The 17,050-nt window shown below is 41.0% G+C and overlaps 1 protein-coding gene across 3 annotated transcripts in view; it reads right to left on the bottom strand.

Annotated features, from left to right (window-relative positions):
• Nucleotides 1-650: 650 nt before the first annotated feature.
• Nucleotides 651-17,050, bottom strand: part of pcxb (pyruvate carboxylase b) — a 331,727-nt gene continuing 315,327 nt past the window's right edge. For all 3 annotated transcript variants that reach the window (XM_071206476.1, XM_071206477.1, XM_071206478.1), the window contains exons 23-27: nt 15,345-15,519; nt 14,338-14,411; nt 2,095-2,235; nt 1,734-1,835; nt 651-801 (exon numbers count right to left, since the gene is read on the bottom strand). In XM_071206476.1, coding sequence (XP_071062577.1) covers nt 652-801; nt 1,734-1,835; nt 2,095-2,235; nt 14,338-14,411; nt 15,345-15,519 — 642 coding nt within the window. In that variant the 3' untranslated portion in view covers nt 651. The remainder of the gene's footprint in view (nt 802-1,733; nt 1,836-2,094; nt 2,236-14,337; nt 14,412-15,344; nt 15,520-17,050) is intronic.

Below are 17,050 nucleotides of genomic sequence, written 5' to 3'. Positions count from 1 at the left end.
TCTACTATTTCTGAGAGCAAAATACTCTTTAAACATCTGGCCCTGAAACAGTGCTTTGATCTGTTGTGCTTCTCTCATTGTGTTAATATTTGTATTTATTGTCCGTAAGATGTGTGCTTCATTGTCTTTCTAAAGAACAGTATTACATGTTTACCCTACACAAGTCAGTGAGTCTTAATGTGACGCTCAGAGATCAGCAATGCCAAGGCGAGCATACATAGTTCTTGTCCTAACCCAAGAAAAACATTAATATAAAGTTTTATCTACACACTTTGAATATATTAAGCAACATCAACAGCATAGAAATGGAAATTGTGGCATTTAATTGCAAGTAGATGTTCGAACCCTGTTAGTGTTACATATGATCAGCTCAGCTTTGTAGTACATCACATTTAAGACTAGTGAGATTAGCAAGTAATGGAATGTATAACAATTCAAATATAGGTCTTTCTAAGATATGTTTTTCCTCCACAAGTTGACAGGACATTAAGAGATGTACGGAGATCCTAATCACCACGGCTGAGAGATAATATAGTTGGATTAGTGGTACAGTTCATTACGGAATCCTCATCACATAATCTATTTACACCAATCCGTTGTGTGCAGCTTGTGTGCAACAGATAACTGTTCCCCCCCCCCCCCTCCCTCCCTCTATTCCTCAATCTCCAGTATCAGGTCGCCTCCCTCCAGGGAGGCGTCGGCCCTGACATGCACCGCCTTGATGGTGCCGGCTAACGGGGAGTTGACCACGGTCTCCATCTTCATGGCAGAGAGGACACACAGCGGCTGCCCCTTCTCCACCTTATCACAAACACAGGTCAGAGCATTGAGAACACTTGACAATGCACAGATCACTGAACTGCACTGGAGACAGAGGTAAACCAGACTCAAGCTTAGGACATGAAGGCTACACACTTTAGAATGACATATGCTTTAGCATATTAGCCTACTAGCTTACATACAACCCATACCATTTACTGTGAGGTTCACTAAAAGTACAAAGAAATAAACTGATCCATGCATGGAGTTAAGGTGTTAAAAAGTTCATCTTGAAGTGTTGTAAGCATCACAAGCTAGATTGAAATGTAGAGCTGCAATCATTGGTTCACCTGGTTCAAAAATGTTAATTTAAGTGATCAATCATTCAAAGTAGCAGCCTCTCTAATATGGAGATTTCCTGCATGTTCTGTTTAATATCATATCAGTTAATATCTTTAAGTTTTGGACAACATGTGGAAATGTGTTATTACTAACAAACCATTTATAGACCACATGATTAACCTAGAACATAATGGGCTAAATTATAATGAAAATATTCACGAGTTGCAGCACATACATCGATCGGACAGTTTATGATTCAAATCAGACTTTCACTAACATTATGGGATATGGGATTTGCCTTTTTACATAAAAAAGCATCTTATGAATTGTCCAAAGAGAGGAAACCAACAATGAGCAGCTCTTGGAGCTGTACTGATAACCAGTAGACATATTTGTGTTAGATATATCAACAGGATTTATATATAATATATATATTCTAGATAAAAACCTCTTTTTAATTCCAAACTCTCTTAATGTTGGATAAGTAGGTGACCAATAACAAGACCTTCATAACATACAGTTTGATTTAGCACAATGAGGATTTAAATAAGCAACTAAGGGCGGAGATGGAATAAAAAGCAAACTGTCTGCACTTGTAGAGTTCAAGTCATGAGATGTGACGAGAGACTCACCTTGGATCCAACTTCCACTTTAACCTCCACCACTTTTCCAGGCATGGGCGCTCCCACCTGACCCTTGATAGACTTCTGAGCCTTGGGATGGAACTTCATTTCCTGGGTGGAGGACAAACAGAGACTTCATGCATCCATCTGTCCAGTCATTCAGCCAACGACTAACGGACCTCTGTGCTCTGCATCCTCTACACTGCTCATCGGTCTTTGAATAAAAACAGTTTTTCTTTCACTTCTCCCTTTTCCATCCATTTAGTATTCACCTGCAGAGATACATATCCCATCTCTACCTCATCCATCATTTATCCAGCCAACAACCTATGCCCCCCCCCCTCCCCCCCCTCCCCCCCTCTCTGTGTACCTTCATGGCGACAGTGTCTTTCACCAGCACAGATCTCAGCTGTCCGTTCAGTTCAAAGAAGACTTCCCTCTGGCCCGCCTTGTTCAGGTCCCCCAGAGCGAGGGCCTTGATGTGCAGGATCTTTCCTCTCTCCAGCTCCACCTGAGGAACAGGGCCAGAGAGAGAGAGGTGGGACACAAATAAGATTATGTTAGAATATTAAGATGAACACATGAGTGCCTAGCACACGAGTCCAGCTCAAGCAGTCAATGAGATGCAGAGCTTGGTGAAAATAAAAAGTCAAGTGAGTGGAGCGAGTTGAGCACAATGTTTCTCTCCCGCTGAGCTGGAGAGTTGCACAGCATGCTCTTGGTGAAGGAGAAGAGACTTAGACAGATTGATGAGTACCTAATTAAATATATGTTTAATGGCATCTTATCTCTGTATTGTACACTAATAAAGTGCATAGCATGTGCGGCCATCTGCTCTCATCAGTTACCCATTTGTGTTTAACTGTCCAGAAATCTAATTTATCTCAATCTATTAAACATTGAGTGAAAAATGGGAAGCTTTCCAACAGGCTTTTTCTCAAAGATAATATTCAGAATAGGAAAAACACATGTCTCTAATAACATGGATGGCAGAGTTTCAATGTGATTTTAAGCTTCTATATGTTTGTTTTTTAGGCAGGCCATATGATTATTTAAACATTTTCATTGATCAGAGTTTCTCACTGCTTAAAGTCAGAGACATGAACTCAACGCAAGGAAACTGAAGAAAAAGCTAAATGGAATCATTCATCATGGATCATTCATGTTATGCGACCAAAACATTATGTTCAAAAATACCAAATATTGGACATGTCAACTATCAATAACTGAACTGACTACACTACGCATGTGTGCTGCATTCATGTGGCATCTGAATAATCAGAAAATGTAGTTTCTGACAGGTGGACAACAACTCGGAAACAGAACCCGTTAAACGGACCATCGAAGGAGCAAAGAATGCAACACTGGCCTCGGTAAAGGCAATATCATCTAGTTTTAGTCCTGATGTTGAAATATGGATAACCTATGCCAACGCTGCAGTTCCTCCAATGGCGCCTTATTGGTTGGCTCTATAGAGAACAATCTCTATAAACCAAGAAATGAGATGCCCAACTTTACAGAAGAAATAAACATTTTTGAAGCCTGGTTTAAAAAAACGCTAATTACCCACTTCCTGATAAATGCTACATCAAACAGAGTATGACAACCTGAGCGACAACGAGACAAAACACTTCTCCAGAGTTGAGTCCACCTGTAATCTCTGTTAGTTGGTCTCAAGACTGCCCTCTCTCCTCCCTCCTCATATCATTCTGGTCACTGCAGCGTTTCTCCTTTGACACCAGCCACTGTACTATTTATCTCACGCCTCGCCTCTCATCTCATCTCACCGGTCGGCTACTCACTTTTTTCCATCCTTCCATTTGTCCAACTTTCCCTGTCAGGCTTTCAATCTCTCTCTTTGTCAGTCCTCCCGTGTGTGTCAGCTTTCCGTTGACCGTTTTTCTCCCCATTTCTGGAGCCACACTGTTTGTCATGCCGTTGTTAATTTCCCTCATCTGGCCCCTTCTGCCTCTTCTCTTTTATCCGTCTGTGTCAGTTGACCCTTCCCCTCATCTTTTTTGTTTCTAACATTGGCATCTCTGCTGCTGAGTCTCCATTGATATTCCAAACTACAGTAAGTCTCAGTGCGAAGACGGAAATACACTCTGCTGCAGGTATGTATTGATCTCAATTTCATTCTGCATCTCTCGTCCTGTGGAAGCTCTGACTCTTCATCTATTTTCCTCACTCAGTATCTGGTAACAAAGGCTTTCTTTGCATGCCTTTGCTCTCTCTCTGGCACTCAATCTTCATCTATCTGTTTCTCTCCAACTTATACGGTTTTGTCAATCTCCTGGCAGCCGAAAAAACACAACTGCCTTCCCTTCCAACAGTCTTCAACTGCAACACTACATCTCCTCACAACCGCTCACATGAAATATACAGTATGCACCTCTTTGAAAAGTTGCACAAGATTTATGAACCTTTTAAGGGTGTTTTTGCCTAAGTTGAACCCGTTTGTATGTAAGCCAGTTTTAAACGGAGCTAAAACACGACTTCAGAGCACTTGTTGATATTTATGACAGCAGAGTTGCATTGTGGCGAGCCGTCAGGGCCCTCTAGGTCCTCTGTGAGGGCCTAAGATATTCTAAAAAATAATATTTGAAAACATTAAAAAAAAAACATTTTTTTTTTAAATATTATTTTTTATATTTTGTTGTTACATTTTTCATTAATTTTACCAAAATAACTTGATTTAATTGTATTTAAAATAGGGCTGTCAGTCGATTAAAATATTTAATCGCGATTAATCGCATGATTGTCCATAGTTAATCGCAAATTAATCGCACATTTTTTATCTGTTCTAAATGTACCTTAGAGGAATATTTTTTCAGTTTTTAATACTCTTATCAACATATGAGTGGACAAATATGCTTTATGCTAATGTTTATTATCATTTGAACAATGACACATATTCTCATGAATATTAAACACAACAACCTGGAACCTCTCTCATTCAATACAAATGGGGGTGTGTGTGTGTGTGTGTGTGTGTGTATAAGTGTGTGCGTGTGTGTGTGTTGGAGCTATGTGCAACTCAAGGCATATGCTCGAACGGGAGCTGCCTGGACGCTGCAATCGTGTTGCTGCAATCATGAGTGTGCTGACTTCTCCTACAATGTCCCGCTGTCTGCTTCCTGCATCAAGTCAAGTGCTCGGCGCAGTTGTGGCGAAATGTCGCTCCTCTGTTTTCATTTAAACAGCTCCTTATATCCGTTAGCGCAGCTAGCTAGCACCAGATGCTAACAACAACAAGCACGTAAGGTCTCTCTCTCGCTCGCTCGGGCCACATTACACACACCCTCCCGGTCCTCCCGATGGCCAGTCGGTGCCTGCCGGTGAGCTTGGAAGTGTGGTCTGCCACAAGCGGGCGGCAGGAGAGGGGCTGTCAGCAGATGGTATTTTAAACTCGATGCGGTCTGAAACTACGGGGCGGCCGAGGAAAAAAAATACACATGCGTTAATCGCGTTAAAATAATTAGTGGCGTTAATTTTTTTTGGCAGCCCTAATTTAAAATAATATTTCCAAAGAAATAAATCCTTCGAATCTGCCTGTTCAGTTTCTGTTGGAATGTGAAGGGTTAAATGCAGTCTCTGCGAGTTACTGTGAAGACGGCAGAGCTTGTTGGTCCCTCTCTACATTCACAGAGGGCCCGCTATAGTAACTCAACGAGAAAGTAATGTCAAATGACAGTACAATTGACCAATCATATCTTCCCTCTAAATGGGCGGGCTTTATTTTCGCGGACTTTATGACAGGTTCCGCCCGCTGTGAGGTCTATGCAAGTGGTGCAGTGACGCGTCCTAAAACCCGGAAGTAAGCTTCGCTCGGATTCCCTCGACAGAAAGCAATGGAATTTCTCCATAGGATTTTGGAAAATAGCCCGAAATAAGGTCTGTGGAAAACGAACCTGTTAGATAAATGCACGTTGTGTTCAGCCGGATAATATCCACATGTCTATCCTACTTTTTTGTATTCATAAATCTAATCGATAGATTTATGATCGATAGATTTATGATTAGCATAAGTTCGTTCATGATGGCTCACTTCAGTGATAGTGATGACATCGTTGCGAAATGATTAACCGAGTCATTTTGAAGATTGAGTTACAATGATAAACTGGAGTGGCAAAGGATCAGCTGAATGACCCGCAAGTGCTTCATCCAAAAGGACAGGAGGATGGACTTTGTGTTTCAGTGATTTACCATCAAAGGTAGGCCAAGTCATTTTCAATGCGGGACGCCGTGCCGACTTAATTCATGTTTAATTGTTACTTGGTACTTACTTGGTACTTACTTACTGTCTTACTTACTGTCATGATAGGTGTTTATATAAATGGTGTTGTTCTGTGTGGTAGAGGGTCGCTGTCATTGATGCGTTTTGCACCCCGGATCACTGTTTTGATATTCCGCTGAAGTATACGTTGAGACGTAATATCTCTTCTTTTTTTTCGAGGGAAGGGGGGGTCAGAGGGCCTAGGTATAAAAGTCACGGCTCGCCACTGGCATTAGGACAACCTCTTCCCCGGCAGTCGGCTTTAATTACTCCTTTCATTTTTGGTCCAATTCCACGGCTCATTAAGATTTTTGACCAAAACATTCCAGCAGCCATTTAACAAATAATGGAGTGGAGATATAACTCACAGACTCAAGGTCAAATTCAAGTCATGATTATTGATCACTTGCCAATGTGTCACTTCCTAACCTCACCTTTTAACGTTCTAACAAACGGCACTAAAAGGATTCAAGATATACAGTTCTATCAAAGCAGCCATATTCCTGCTATTTGCTTTTAGTACCATACTTGAGATGTAATCTCTTGTGCATTATGTATGTTTCATATCTATATACTGCTTACCCTTTTGCTGCTATAAAACATCTGAAACAAGTTTCCCAGTATGCCTCCGATCTGACTTTATTAATGACGCTTGTTGTCAGTGACAGAGTAATGAGATCAGCGCCATGTGTTGGTGTCGGTGCACATTAGCACTGACAGGGTGTGTATGACTGGCTCCATGTTTGTGAAATCTGTTTATATTTCCATCAAACATGATTAATAGAACACGAGTCATCAGCACATGCCAGTTAGGTTGATGTCTTTTTCACCTCCTGTGTGTGTGTGTGTGTGTGTGTGTGTGTGTGGGGGGGGGGGGGGTCGAAGGACAGCGATGGGTGGACCTGTCATCCATTCATATGTGTATGCCCTCAAATGGCCTTCAGATGCTTTAGTTACAAAGTGTTTTTTGATCCCTTAAAAGGCTATTCATACATGGGCGAATGTGGTGATATACAACTCAGAATCATTACAGAAATGATTAGGGGTGTAACGGTACACGTACCCGTACTGAAATTATTCGGTACGGGCCCTTCGGTTCGGTACACGTGTGTACCGAAGTGTACCGAACGAATATAACATTAAACGTAAAAAATTGAGAACGTGAACAACTTCTTGGAAGTAATCTCAGGTGCTGCGTCGCAGCATTCAGAGTAATTTCCTCACATTGGGCTCATCGCGTCATAGAGCGAGCAAGTCATTCCATTGGATGAGAGGGCATGCTATGAGAGCTGGTCAGAGGGATGCGTTCAAATTTAGTCAGTAATTTGAGGAACTGTCGAAAATTAATGGCGAACGCAGATAAAGTTGAGCTCGAAAATCCTCCAGCATCATTGAAGTCTCCGGTTTGGGAACATTTTGGTTTCGCAGTTACGTACAAGGATGACGGACAAAGACAGGTGGACCAAACCAAAGCTGTTTGTCGGCATTGTTCAACTAACATTGGCTACGCGGCTGGCAATACATCAAACTTGCACACTCTTGAAAAGGCATCACCCGAACGTGAATATCACCGGTACCAAAAGAAAAAAGACTGAAGTGCAAACCCAACTCCCGCTAGCATTTAGCCTCCACCACTCGCAAACACTTCAGACCGAGCCAAAGCTATTACAAACGCCAAATATCCTTATGTTGCCATGTTAGCAAAGCGCTACCTGGCTGTATCTGCTACCTCTGTCCCTAGCGAGAGGGTTTTCTCCACAGCAGGAGACATTGCTAGTGCCAGCAGATCTGCCCTTTCGGCAAGCAATGTGGAAAAGTTCATTTTTCTTTAAACAACATGAAAATACAATGACAAGCAAGTCCTAATGTCAAACTGGCTGCTTAGGTACTAGTACAGTACAGTTCAAATACAGATAATTCAGTTCATCGAAATGCTGCACCTTAATGTTCATTTGATTATATTTTGTATTTATTTGAGTGAATATTCACAGTTTAATAATAATTAAAAACCCAAAACTAATAGTTTATGTTTTGTGAGTACTAGTACAGTAAAGTTCAAATACAGATTATTTCAGTTCATCGAAATGCTGCACCTTAATGTTTATTTTATTATATTTTGTATTTATTTGAGTGAATACATTATTCACAGTTTAATAATAATAAAAAAAAATATATATATATGTTTTGTTTTGTGAAAAAAAATTCTGCTGTACCGAAGACGTACCGAAAACGTACCGAACCGTGACCAAAAAACCGAGGTACGTACCGAACCGAAATGTTTGTGAACTGTTACACCCCTAGAAATGATGGAATATAAATGTTCAACTGTATATCAATGTCTAACCCCTAGTTACAATACATTTGTGCAGAAAAGTCATAATGAATGAAAGTAAACGGGGTAGTACTCTGAATGCTGAAGTCGTGAGCATAGGACTCACTCAATTCGATTTGGATTATACTGCATAGGTTGTGTGAGATTTTGTAAAGAGATGTTTTCATATCGTTTTACTGTTGTTAAACTCAGACCCCTTTATTTCTCAACATGTAATGGTAATTGATTTATCAGGGGTCATTTTGGAGGTGAATTATTCTTTGATGTGATTATACTGCATTACAAAGCGGTAGCCGTTGTGTTTGCCCACACTCACTCAGTACTAACAGAAATCTTATATCTTCTGATAAGGCTCTCGCAGTGGATTTGCAACATGCTTGAAATTAAGTGCTTACCAATACCAAATGATTACTGTGAAAGCTTTTATATCTACTTCCCACAACATCAACAACTCAGGGCTTTAGGTCTAGCTCAGCGCTCAGAAAAGATTTGGTGCTTGAATCTGTTTCGATAAAGATTTCCGCTGCATGCTTCACCCGGTAGACGCCAAGAGCTCAAAACTATTTTTGTTCCAAATACACAGGTAACCGTGCGGATGGTAATGTTCAGCGGAGTCATCTGTCATGGACTGTGGCTGTCACTGCGGATTTATCACAAACACCAACAAAGGCCTGTGTCTCTTCTGAAACCCATTCATTTTGTGATGCAGACCGTTCAGCTGCCATGTTGCACATTCATCCTCTCCAAAACCCTGTTAGGCTGCATTACACTTTCTGTTTATCTTTGTACAGGTATGTGGGGGAGATTACGACAACAATGCTGACATGTGCACGTGCACTCAACAGTAGGAGGAGCATGGCGTGCATGATACTCTCCTGTATTTAAACTGACAAACTGTTTTCGTAGCACAGAGATATTTACTTTCCTCAGGGCTCTTCTCTCGGTTTCAAATGTTTTTCAACAAAGCTGTCAAAATGGTAAAGGTCACCTCGCATGAGAGCAAAGAAAAATGCTTCTAATAAGCACCGAATAATTACCGATTGTGTTGGTCACTCTGGCTCTTCCCAACACCCACATACCCAATGCTTTGCTTCCATTCACACAGCCTCTAACAATTTATAACACTCACATCAAGCTGTCCTGGGTGTGCACACAGTACATCATATCAACAAAAACTCCACAAATCAAGACTAAGGGCAACTCAATGTTCCCCAGTGATATATATCTACAATTGTGAGATCATTAATATTTAACGAGAGATAACAGAGACACAAATATAGGACCGGAAGACACAACGTTGCCACATGCATCACATGGTGTGTTCTACTTGTAGGCAGACACATAATCCGAATCATTTCTCAACACAGTCTATACCAAATGTACTAAAAGCACTTTTAAATCATTTTTTTGATCAATGTCCAGTTATGTGTCTTCATAAATGCATCTATCATAAATGGAGAAGCACATATGAACCAAGTACTTATATAAGCATCAGTTTAAAACAAATGTATGGAAAAAATGACAACAGCCTCATACAATGTTACGGCAGACATTTGAAATACTAAATATTAGATGTTGGCACTTTCTTCTTACAATATGCCTTATTTATTTTTTACTATTGTTTTTATCTTATGTGATTTATTGCCTCACTGCATTCCTTCAAAGTGCTGTATTAATAAAGTTATTACTGCATGTATTTTTATATTAATATAGGAGCTTGTTTTTGCCCTGGAGGAATTCTGCACTTCAAAAGGAAGCAGACAACTAACAGAAACGCTACAAGTGACGGCTGATTTTCTCTGACATGTTTTCATCCCTCTCCAGTCTGGTGCTGCTAATCGGACCTGATCTGGAGGGAGTCGCCATCATGTTTGTTCCTGGGCTGTGAAGGATTCTGAGCAGAAGTCCTGGCGTCTGAAAGTGACAACAGTTGTGACGGAGTGAGATAAACAGCAGCGAGGGGAGGTGAGACGTGAGGCTGGAAAAACAAGACAACAGTCTAGCTATTGGGGAATTTCTGAATGACAGGATTTCTATTTAGAGAGGAGAACACGCAAAGTGAGTCGGGTTAAAAACAAGGTGTCTCACTTTAAATAAGACACCGTTAGAAAATCAATTTGTACACCAAGGGAAGCCAATACTGCCATTGGCCAGGCTGGAAAAGTATTTATACTCCACTTCAACTGTAGCTGTAAAGGGTTTTGTGGCTTGTTGAGCAATTTGTGTTGATAAATATACTCTTTGAACTAGAAATCAAGAACAATTTATTCAACCTTACTATTTAGCGTTGTAAGAATTTTAAAAGGAAGCATAGCAGCACGAACCAACCTGTAGCTTCAAACAAATATCTGCCACAGCAGCTACAAAAAAAATCTAATTGAAATATTAAAAGACTTATTATAAATCAGTGGTCGGTGGTCTGACCATTCCTTTCTATCGTCTCTAATCACACACACCCTGGGGGGTTTACAACAAAGGAGGACGGGGGGTCTGCCCTTCTTTGGGGTCGATACCCGATTAGCGCAATCAATGCAGATCCTGATTCTTTGATAGTAATGCGGCAGCAGAGCAGGGCTCCTCATGTCCCGCCTAATATACAATCAATTAACACACGCCTGAATCCGTCGTGCTGCAGTGAAATGGAACTCTACTCAAACGTGAGGCCTCTAGCTGCTGCAAATCACTCTGTTAAATCTTTGCACTACTCATGAGAGAAAATATTGTAAGAAACAATCTAATTTATAATAAATGAGGTTGTGTTAGTCTTAGTAAGGTTATAAATAATACTGGTAAACGGAGGAGTGTGAAGTGAAGCTTAGGAGCCTTGGGAAAATACAGCAACGGTCTTCAGTCTTTTTTATTGTGAGCAATTGGTTGTGGTTTTGTCCACAATCAATAGAAGACCATTTATCTGTGAGCTGCGCTGTTTTGTTACTTTGCTTCTTGACACTACTGTCCATCTGATGAAGCGGATCTGGAGATGTGCACGCAGCTACTTTCCAGAGAGACGCAAGTCACAGATGGTTGGAAATAATTAAAATGACTTTTAATGTTGTCATGGGTTTCCTTTTTATCAATGAATAATTTCTTTTGATTTAAGCTATGAAAATAAAATATGGAAGAAATGTAAACTGAGGGGAAATGGGTGCTATTTATTCAGCTTCTTGTGCTCAATGCGCCAAATACTTCAAAAATCAACAAAAAATGTCTTAATCCAAAAACTATAACCTTCAGATAACACAGACCATAACTAATCAAGATAAATAAATACCTCTACAAGTACGAGAATACATTTGTATTTTGTATATTCTCCTACTGTAACTATGTTATCCCTAAACTCACAACAAACCAAGTCCAGGAATTTCAGTAACAACTCAGAATGATAGCTCCACTACCTTTTGCTTAACATGCACAGAGTTCATAATTAATACCAATCAACAACATCATGCTGCCCACTTTAGGAATCGTAGAGGCAGGTTTGCTACTGCTACAGAGCTGCAGTCGATAAGCGTTAGGGGTCGACCGATTATTGGCCTGGCCGATATTCCGCATTTTACAGATTATCAGTATCGGCCTTTTTTTTAAATCAAATTGCCGATACAACTTTGGCTCTGATGCGGCCGTTTCTCTGGCTGCAGTCACCACTGTTCACGAGCAATGTCCCGCCCACAGCGCTATCTGATAGGCTATTACTGAAGTGTCAATCAACACTGAACTGAAGATTTTCCGGGCTGCAGCCAGCCAGAGAGGCGGGACCTTCTCAGATTACAGGCAGCCAGCAGGTACGAAGAACACAGACACAGACAGAGACAAGCAGCAGCAGTGAGCGGTGTTTCGAAGGTAAATCATTTGAAAGCCGAAGTTCAATAAACATCCCAATCCTCTATGCTGAGGTTGCAAAAACACCACGATCTTATGATCCAATTCTATCAGTTTCCCAGTTACAAAGGGACCGGGGGGGGGGGGGGGGGGGGGGCTAGTGGAGCCTCGCAGCAACTGTGCTTTCTTCACCACAATCTGGTGCTGCTGAATTGGGACTAGAGTGAGACTGAAATATCAGAAGTTCAGAACATGTTTTAGTAGTTTTATTTTAACTTCATTTACTTTACTCAGGGTCACAGAGAGAAACCAGTTTTAAGATGTTGAAAAGGTGATTAAACATAAAAAGGCATTTCAAAGAAGTTCTGTTATTCTACATTTTGACACCAAGATTTTCTGATTTTACTGCAAATGTATATCGGTTCCAAATATCGGTTATCGGTCTCCTTGATTACTAATAATCGGTTTCGGCCTTGAAAAAGCCATATCGGTCGATCCCTAATAAAAGCTGCACCCCGTACGTCACACACACACTCTGAATCTCACCAACACCGACCTCCATGATAAACTGTAGCCTCCTCTTTGTGGAGGTTATCATGGACTGACCCACAGAGCGATCTAAAGAGGCTAAAAAATGTCACAGCCATCCTCTCTGGCCCGTCTCACTTCCTGTTTGACGGCTTCACACCGCAGCCATCTGATCACAGTCTCAAACAATGAGTTAGAAACCTATTAACAGCTTTTATTGTGGAACAACAGTTTTGAGTTTACTGCTGAGCTAAATCCTAATGGAATAATATGTATATTCATTGTCCTTACAACTGAAGTGTTGCTTCGAAAAAGCCTTTAGATTTTCCAACTCTGCATTTCCTCCCCATTACCTAATAGGAAAAAGTTTTGAATAGAGTACAAAGGCATATTTCTTTTCTGATCACATGTTGAGTGACAGACTCTTTCCTGCAGAAAAACGAAATGTCTCTTTGATCGAACGTCTGGATTTTGACATCTGTCACAAAGGTTACCGTCACTAGTCTCTACACACTCTTCAATCTGGACCTGAACAATCACTTTAGTTTGAGTTTTGCTCGTCAAAGTTGTAACTTCTGTCATTCTCCTCAACCTCTGTCTGAACTATCTGATAAAAACTGCGTCTTCCACCCTGCTCGCTCCTGGACTGAGAGAAGCTTTCTAGGACAGCCAACATCTTCACGTATGTTGAACATTATTTCCAACCTGCTGATTCTGAATAATTGTCCTACTTAGATGTCAATATCCCCGGGAACATTTAACAGCTAATTTACATCCTCTCACTAAGAGACTGATACATTCCTGTGGCCCTGATTTATTTGAGTGCAAAGCAAATGTAACTCCTTTATTTTATACTGCCGCCTCCCTGTTGGCAACAAACTAATGGCACAAGCTTCTGAAATGTGTGCGGTCATATTTTGCACTCTAATAGTACAGTATGGGCCCTCAGCGCCTTTCAGCGGGCTCACTCTCCAACATCTTACGACAAAATCAATCCGTCATGTCTGTGGGGAGAGGCCAACCAGTGGCTGGAGGGATCAGAAACACAGTTTGTGTCCCCTTAATAAAGTGTTAATATCTCCATACTCCCCAATGCGTCATCAACTGTGACTCTGATCAAATCATATCCTGCTGATGATGCCTTTTCTTCAGGGGACCTTCAACACAATTAATGCAATAAATGAGTACACACTAGTTCACATTTGATTTTGAAGGTATTTTGCTGTCATTTGTACATTTTCTTTATCTTTATTTTTTAGCTTGCATAACTACAAATGTGCTATAAAAGTGCATTTATTCTGCATTAGTTCTGGTCTGTACTTTGGAACACAAATCAAAAGCGTTCACTCTTCTCAAGCAATATTATGAAATGGTTAATGTTAGCATGGCATCTGCTCATGTTTTTTTTTAAAGAAAAAGGGCTAAATATGTTCTGCAAAGGCAAAGATATCCTGACCTTTAGTTCACAATATAAAGGTCAGGCCCCAAACACTTTCCATAATGCAACAGCTTTTCATTAGAGGCTTGCTGTCTAGTGGATTGTCATGTCTTTCCATATCTGCCATCTGTTAGAAATGGTCTTAATCTGTAAATCGTGCAGAGTTCCCCCCTGAAGTTCTGGTCTAGAAATGGTACTCTGTGTAGTATGCGTTATGTACCTCAAACTCCTCGGCGATCTTGGGTCCGTCCAGGAACAGCCGGGTGCTGAGACAGTCCACTGGACCAAAGTTAGCTGGGGAATAGAAACAGAGACCAACTTAACATCAGCGGCAAAGAAGACAAAGACCCAAAATGAAAATCTTTATTGGTTAACGACGTCTCAAAAGCCATGTCTGTTCTTTTACACTGTACACGATAGTGACATTAGCTCTACAGGAAATCACTGAATTCCCAAAGGGTTTAGTTTCTTATAATTATTATATTTTGAAACGGTATTAGAAAAGACTTGAGAGGTTAAGATTTGTTTCAAGACTATGTTCAGACTGAAGCCGAGCAGTTCAGGAACGTCTGCACTATTAAAGCGTCTCATTAAAAGGTAACGTAACGCTGACATTTCCTGACTCCTTGAAGCAACAATTAAGCTGGTTTTAATCCAGGCAGCTGAATGGAACTGTTACGGCTTTAACTTCCAGTAAAGTTTGAAATTCCACTCCTGAAGAAGGATTTCTATTAAACTTTCAACATCACAGGCTTCTCTGCCTCCTGCTGCGGCTGCTGGCTGCGTGTACTTCACACCTGCTTAAAAATGCTGTTACTGGTTATGCTGATTTCCCCCCCCAGCACCACTTCTTGCTGTTCTGGTTTCTTATGAGCATTATTCAATTGCACCATCTGAGACAGGTGTTGTTACGGCTTTGGGGCTCAACTGCACTCTCGCCTGAATCGGAAGCATCTGATAGTTCTCCTGAAAGTAAAACTACAAATAAAACATTTTCTACCTGATGGCTAACCTTGGATGTGCCTTAATACCGGTTGGCTGCTTATTCCAAGCCTCAGGAAGTACCTCAGAGTACAGGTTAGAATGAGCAGGGAGACCCAGACCAAAAGCCTGAACCCAATCTGGTATATAATTACAGATCTAATTTGATTAAATGAACAATAACTAAAAGATTAAACATGAACTTGAAGATAATGGCTGTGATAACTATCAAGTCTGCCCACTCACCTGTAAATTCCTTAAACTCCTGGAACACTTTGGGGTACATGGCTGCTGACATCACATCCTCGGGGGTGATCTCATCGTTGTGTGCCGCCCGCAGACCCTCCTCCAGGGACTTGAAGTCCAGGGGGGGCAGAGAGGCGCCGGGGCGACCCTCAATGCGAGGGAGATTCTTCAGCACCTGGGAGAGAAGAGAGCACAGGGGAGCAGAGGATTAGTTTCTCTGCATGGAATAATCTACAGACTGACTTTAAACTTCAAAGCATGCTTAAATCTATATATTTTAAGCCGAAATAGATATGGATGTTCTTTTGATTTTTTCTCTCCCACAGTTGCGTTGTTGTTTTCTGAACCACCTGTCTTGAGAAGTGCGAAGACAACAATGCTTGATGATGCAGGTTGAACAGAAAGAGAGAATGCTATCGTTACGTGAAACACAAGCTGTGTGGAGCATAAATCAATGACAGGACATGGCTCACAAAAACATTAACAAACACTGGCTTGTTGCAGCAAATCAATAAAAGTTCTGTCCATAAACTTGATCCATGTCTCAAACAATGCCATGTGACCTTGATTTTGAGGGAATTGAAACTCTATATTGTTGCTGTTCTTAGCTAGGTGTCCTTTGTAATGGTTCCTTAATCTGAATGGGACTAACCAGGTGAAATACAGGCTAAGAGTTGCGTTTGAGGGAGCTACAGGAAGGGGAAACAAACATCATGTAACATTTTTATTCCAAGTCTTGCAGAATGCTTTCTCAGTCGTTGTATCCCCACAGCACTTGAAAGCATGTGGGATGTATAAAACCTCACATTGTACTTCACCACTGGATAAAAGCTGCTGACAGGGTGAGAGGGGGAAGATGGAGATGCACGCGGAAGTGCTACAAGATGGAGAAAGGGAGGGAGAGAAACTATAGGTTACTTACGTAACCCCAGGACTCTGAGTAACATGAAGTGAGATGTCTCACTATGGGATGCGCCTCAACGCGTTTGCAAACAGAAGCATCAATCTCATTACGCCAATCCTGATTGGCTGGTGATCTTGACGTCTACGTCAGGGAATCCACCCACCCTTTAAAGAGCCTGTGACAGCATCCCAACAACTGTTGTGCAATGAAATATTGGGCTACTAGTAATCTCGAACCGTCAGTTTAAAAAAGAAAAAGCGATACCGTTTCGTTAAATATCAATAATTTCGAACATCGCGGGGAAAATCCTTCGAGTCATTTTGAAGTTTTGGGGGAAGCCGGAAGTGACGTCAATGCGGGAACGCTTCGAGAGCCAAACACGGACAAAGTGTGTTGGCATGCGTAGAAATGGTGAATTACTGAGATTAGGCACGTTAATAACATTTTAATGAAGTTGACTACAGTATATTCATATTTGTCAGTGCTTTCATGTCAATTCGGCGACATAAACATAAATGATCGTGGTGAAGATGATGATTACATTAGGATTAAAAATCGGGAGTGAGAGCTGCTGAATTTCCTCCCGTCAGATGTGATATAAAAACAAATCGATTATTTTTGTAGTTGTAAACTCAAGTGGATGAAACTACATTTATTAGTGCTTTCATGTCAATTCGGCGAACATATGATACATTAAATGATCGTGAGGATGATGATTAAAAATCGCTTGTTTGAGCCGGTCTGCATTTCCTGATGAGAAAACAAACCGATGCTTTTTGTAGTTGTAGTACACCAACAACAT

Source organism: Pseudochaenichthys georgianus, chromosome 18 (genome assembly GCF_902827115.2).
Source record: "Pseudochaenichthys georgianus chromosome 18, fPseGeo1.2, whole genome shotgun sequence".
In the NCBI taxonomy this organism is placed as follows: Eukaryota; Metazoa; Chordata; class Actinopteri; order Perciformes; family Channichthyidae; genus Pseudochaenichthys; species Pseudochaenichthys georgianus.
Note: the sequence above shows the minus strand (reverse complement) of the source record. Positions and strands in the feature narration are given on the sequence as shown.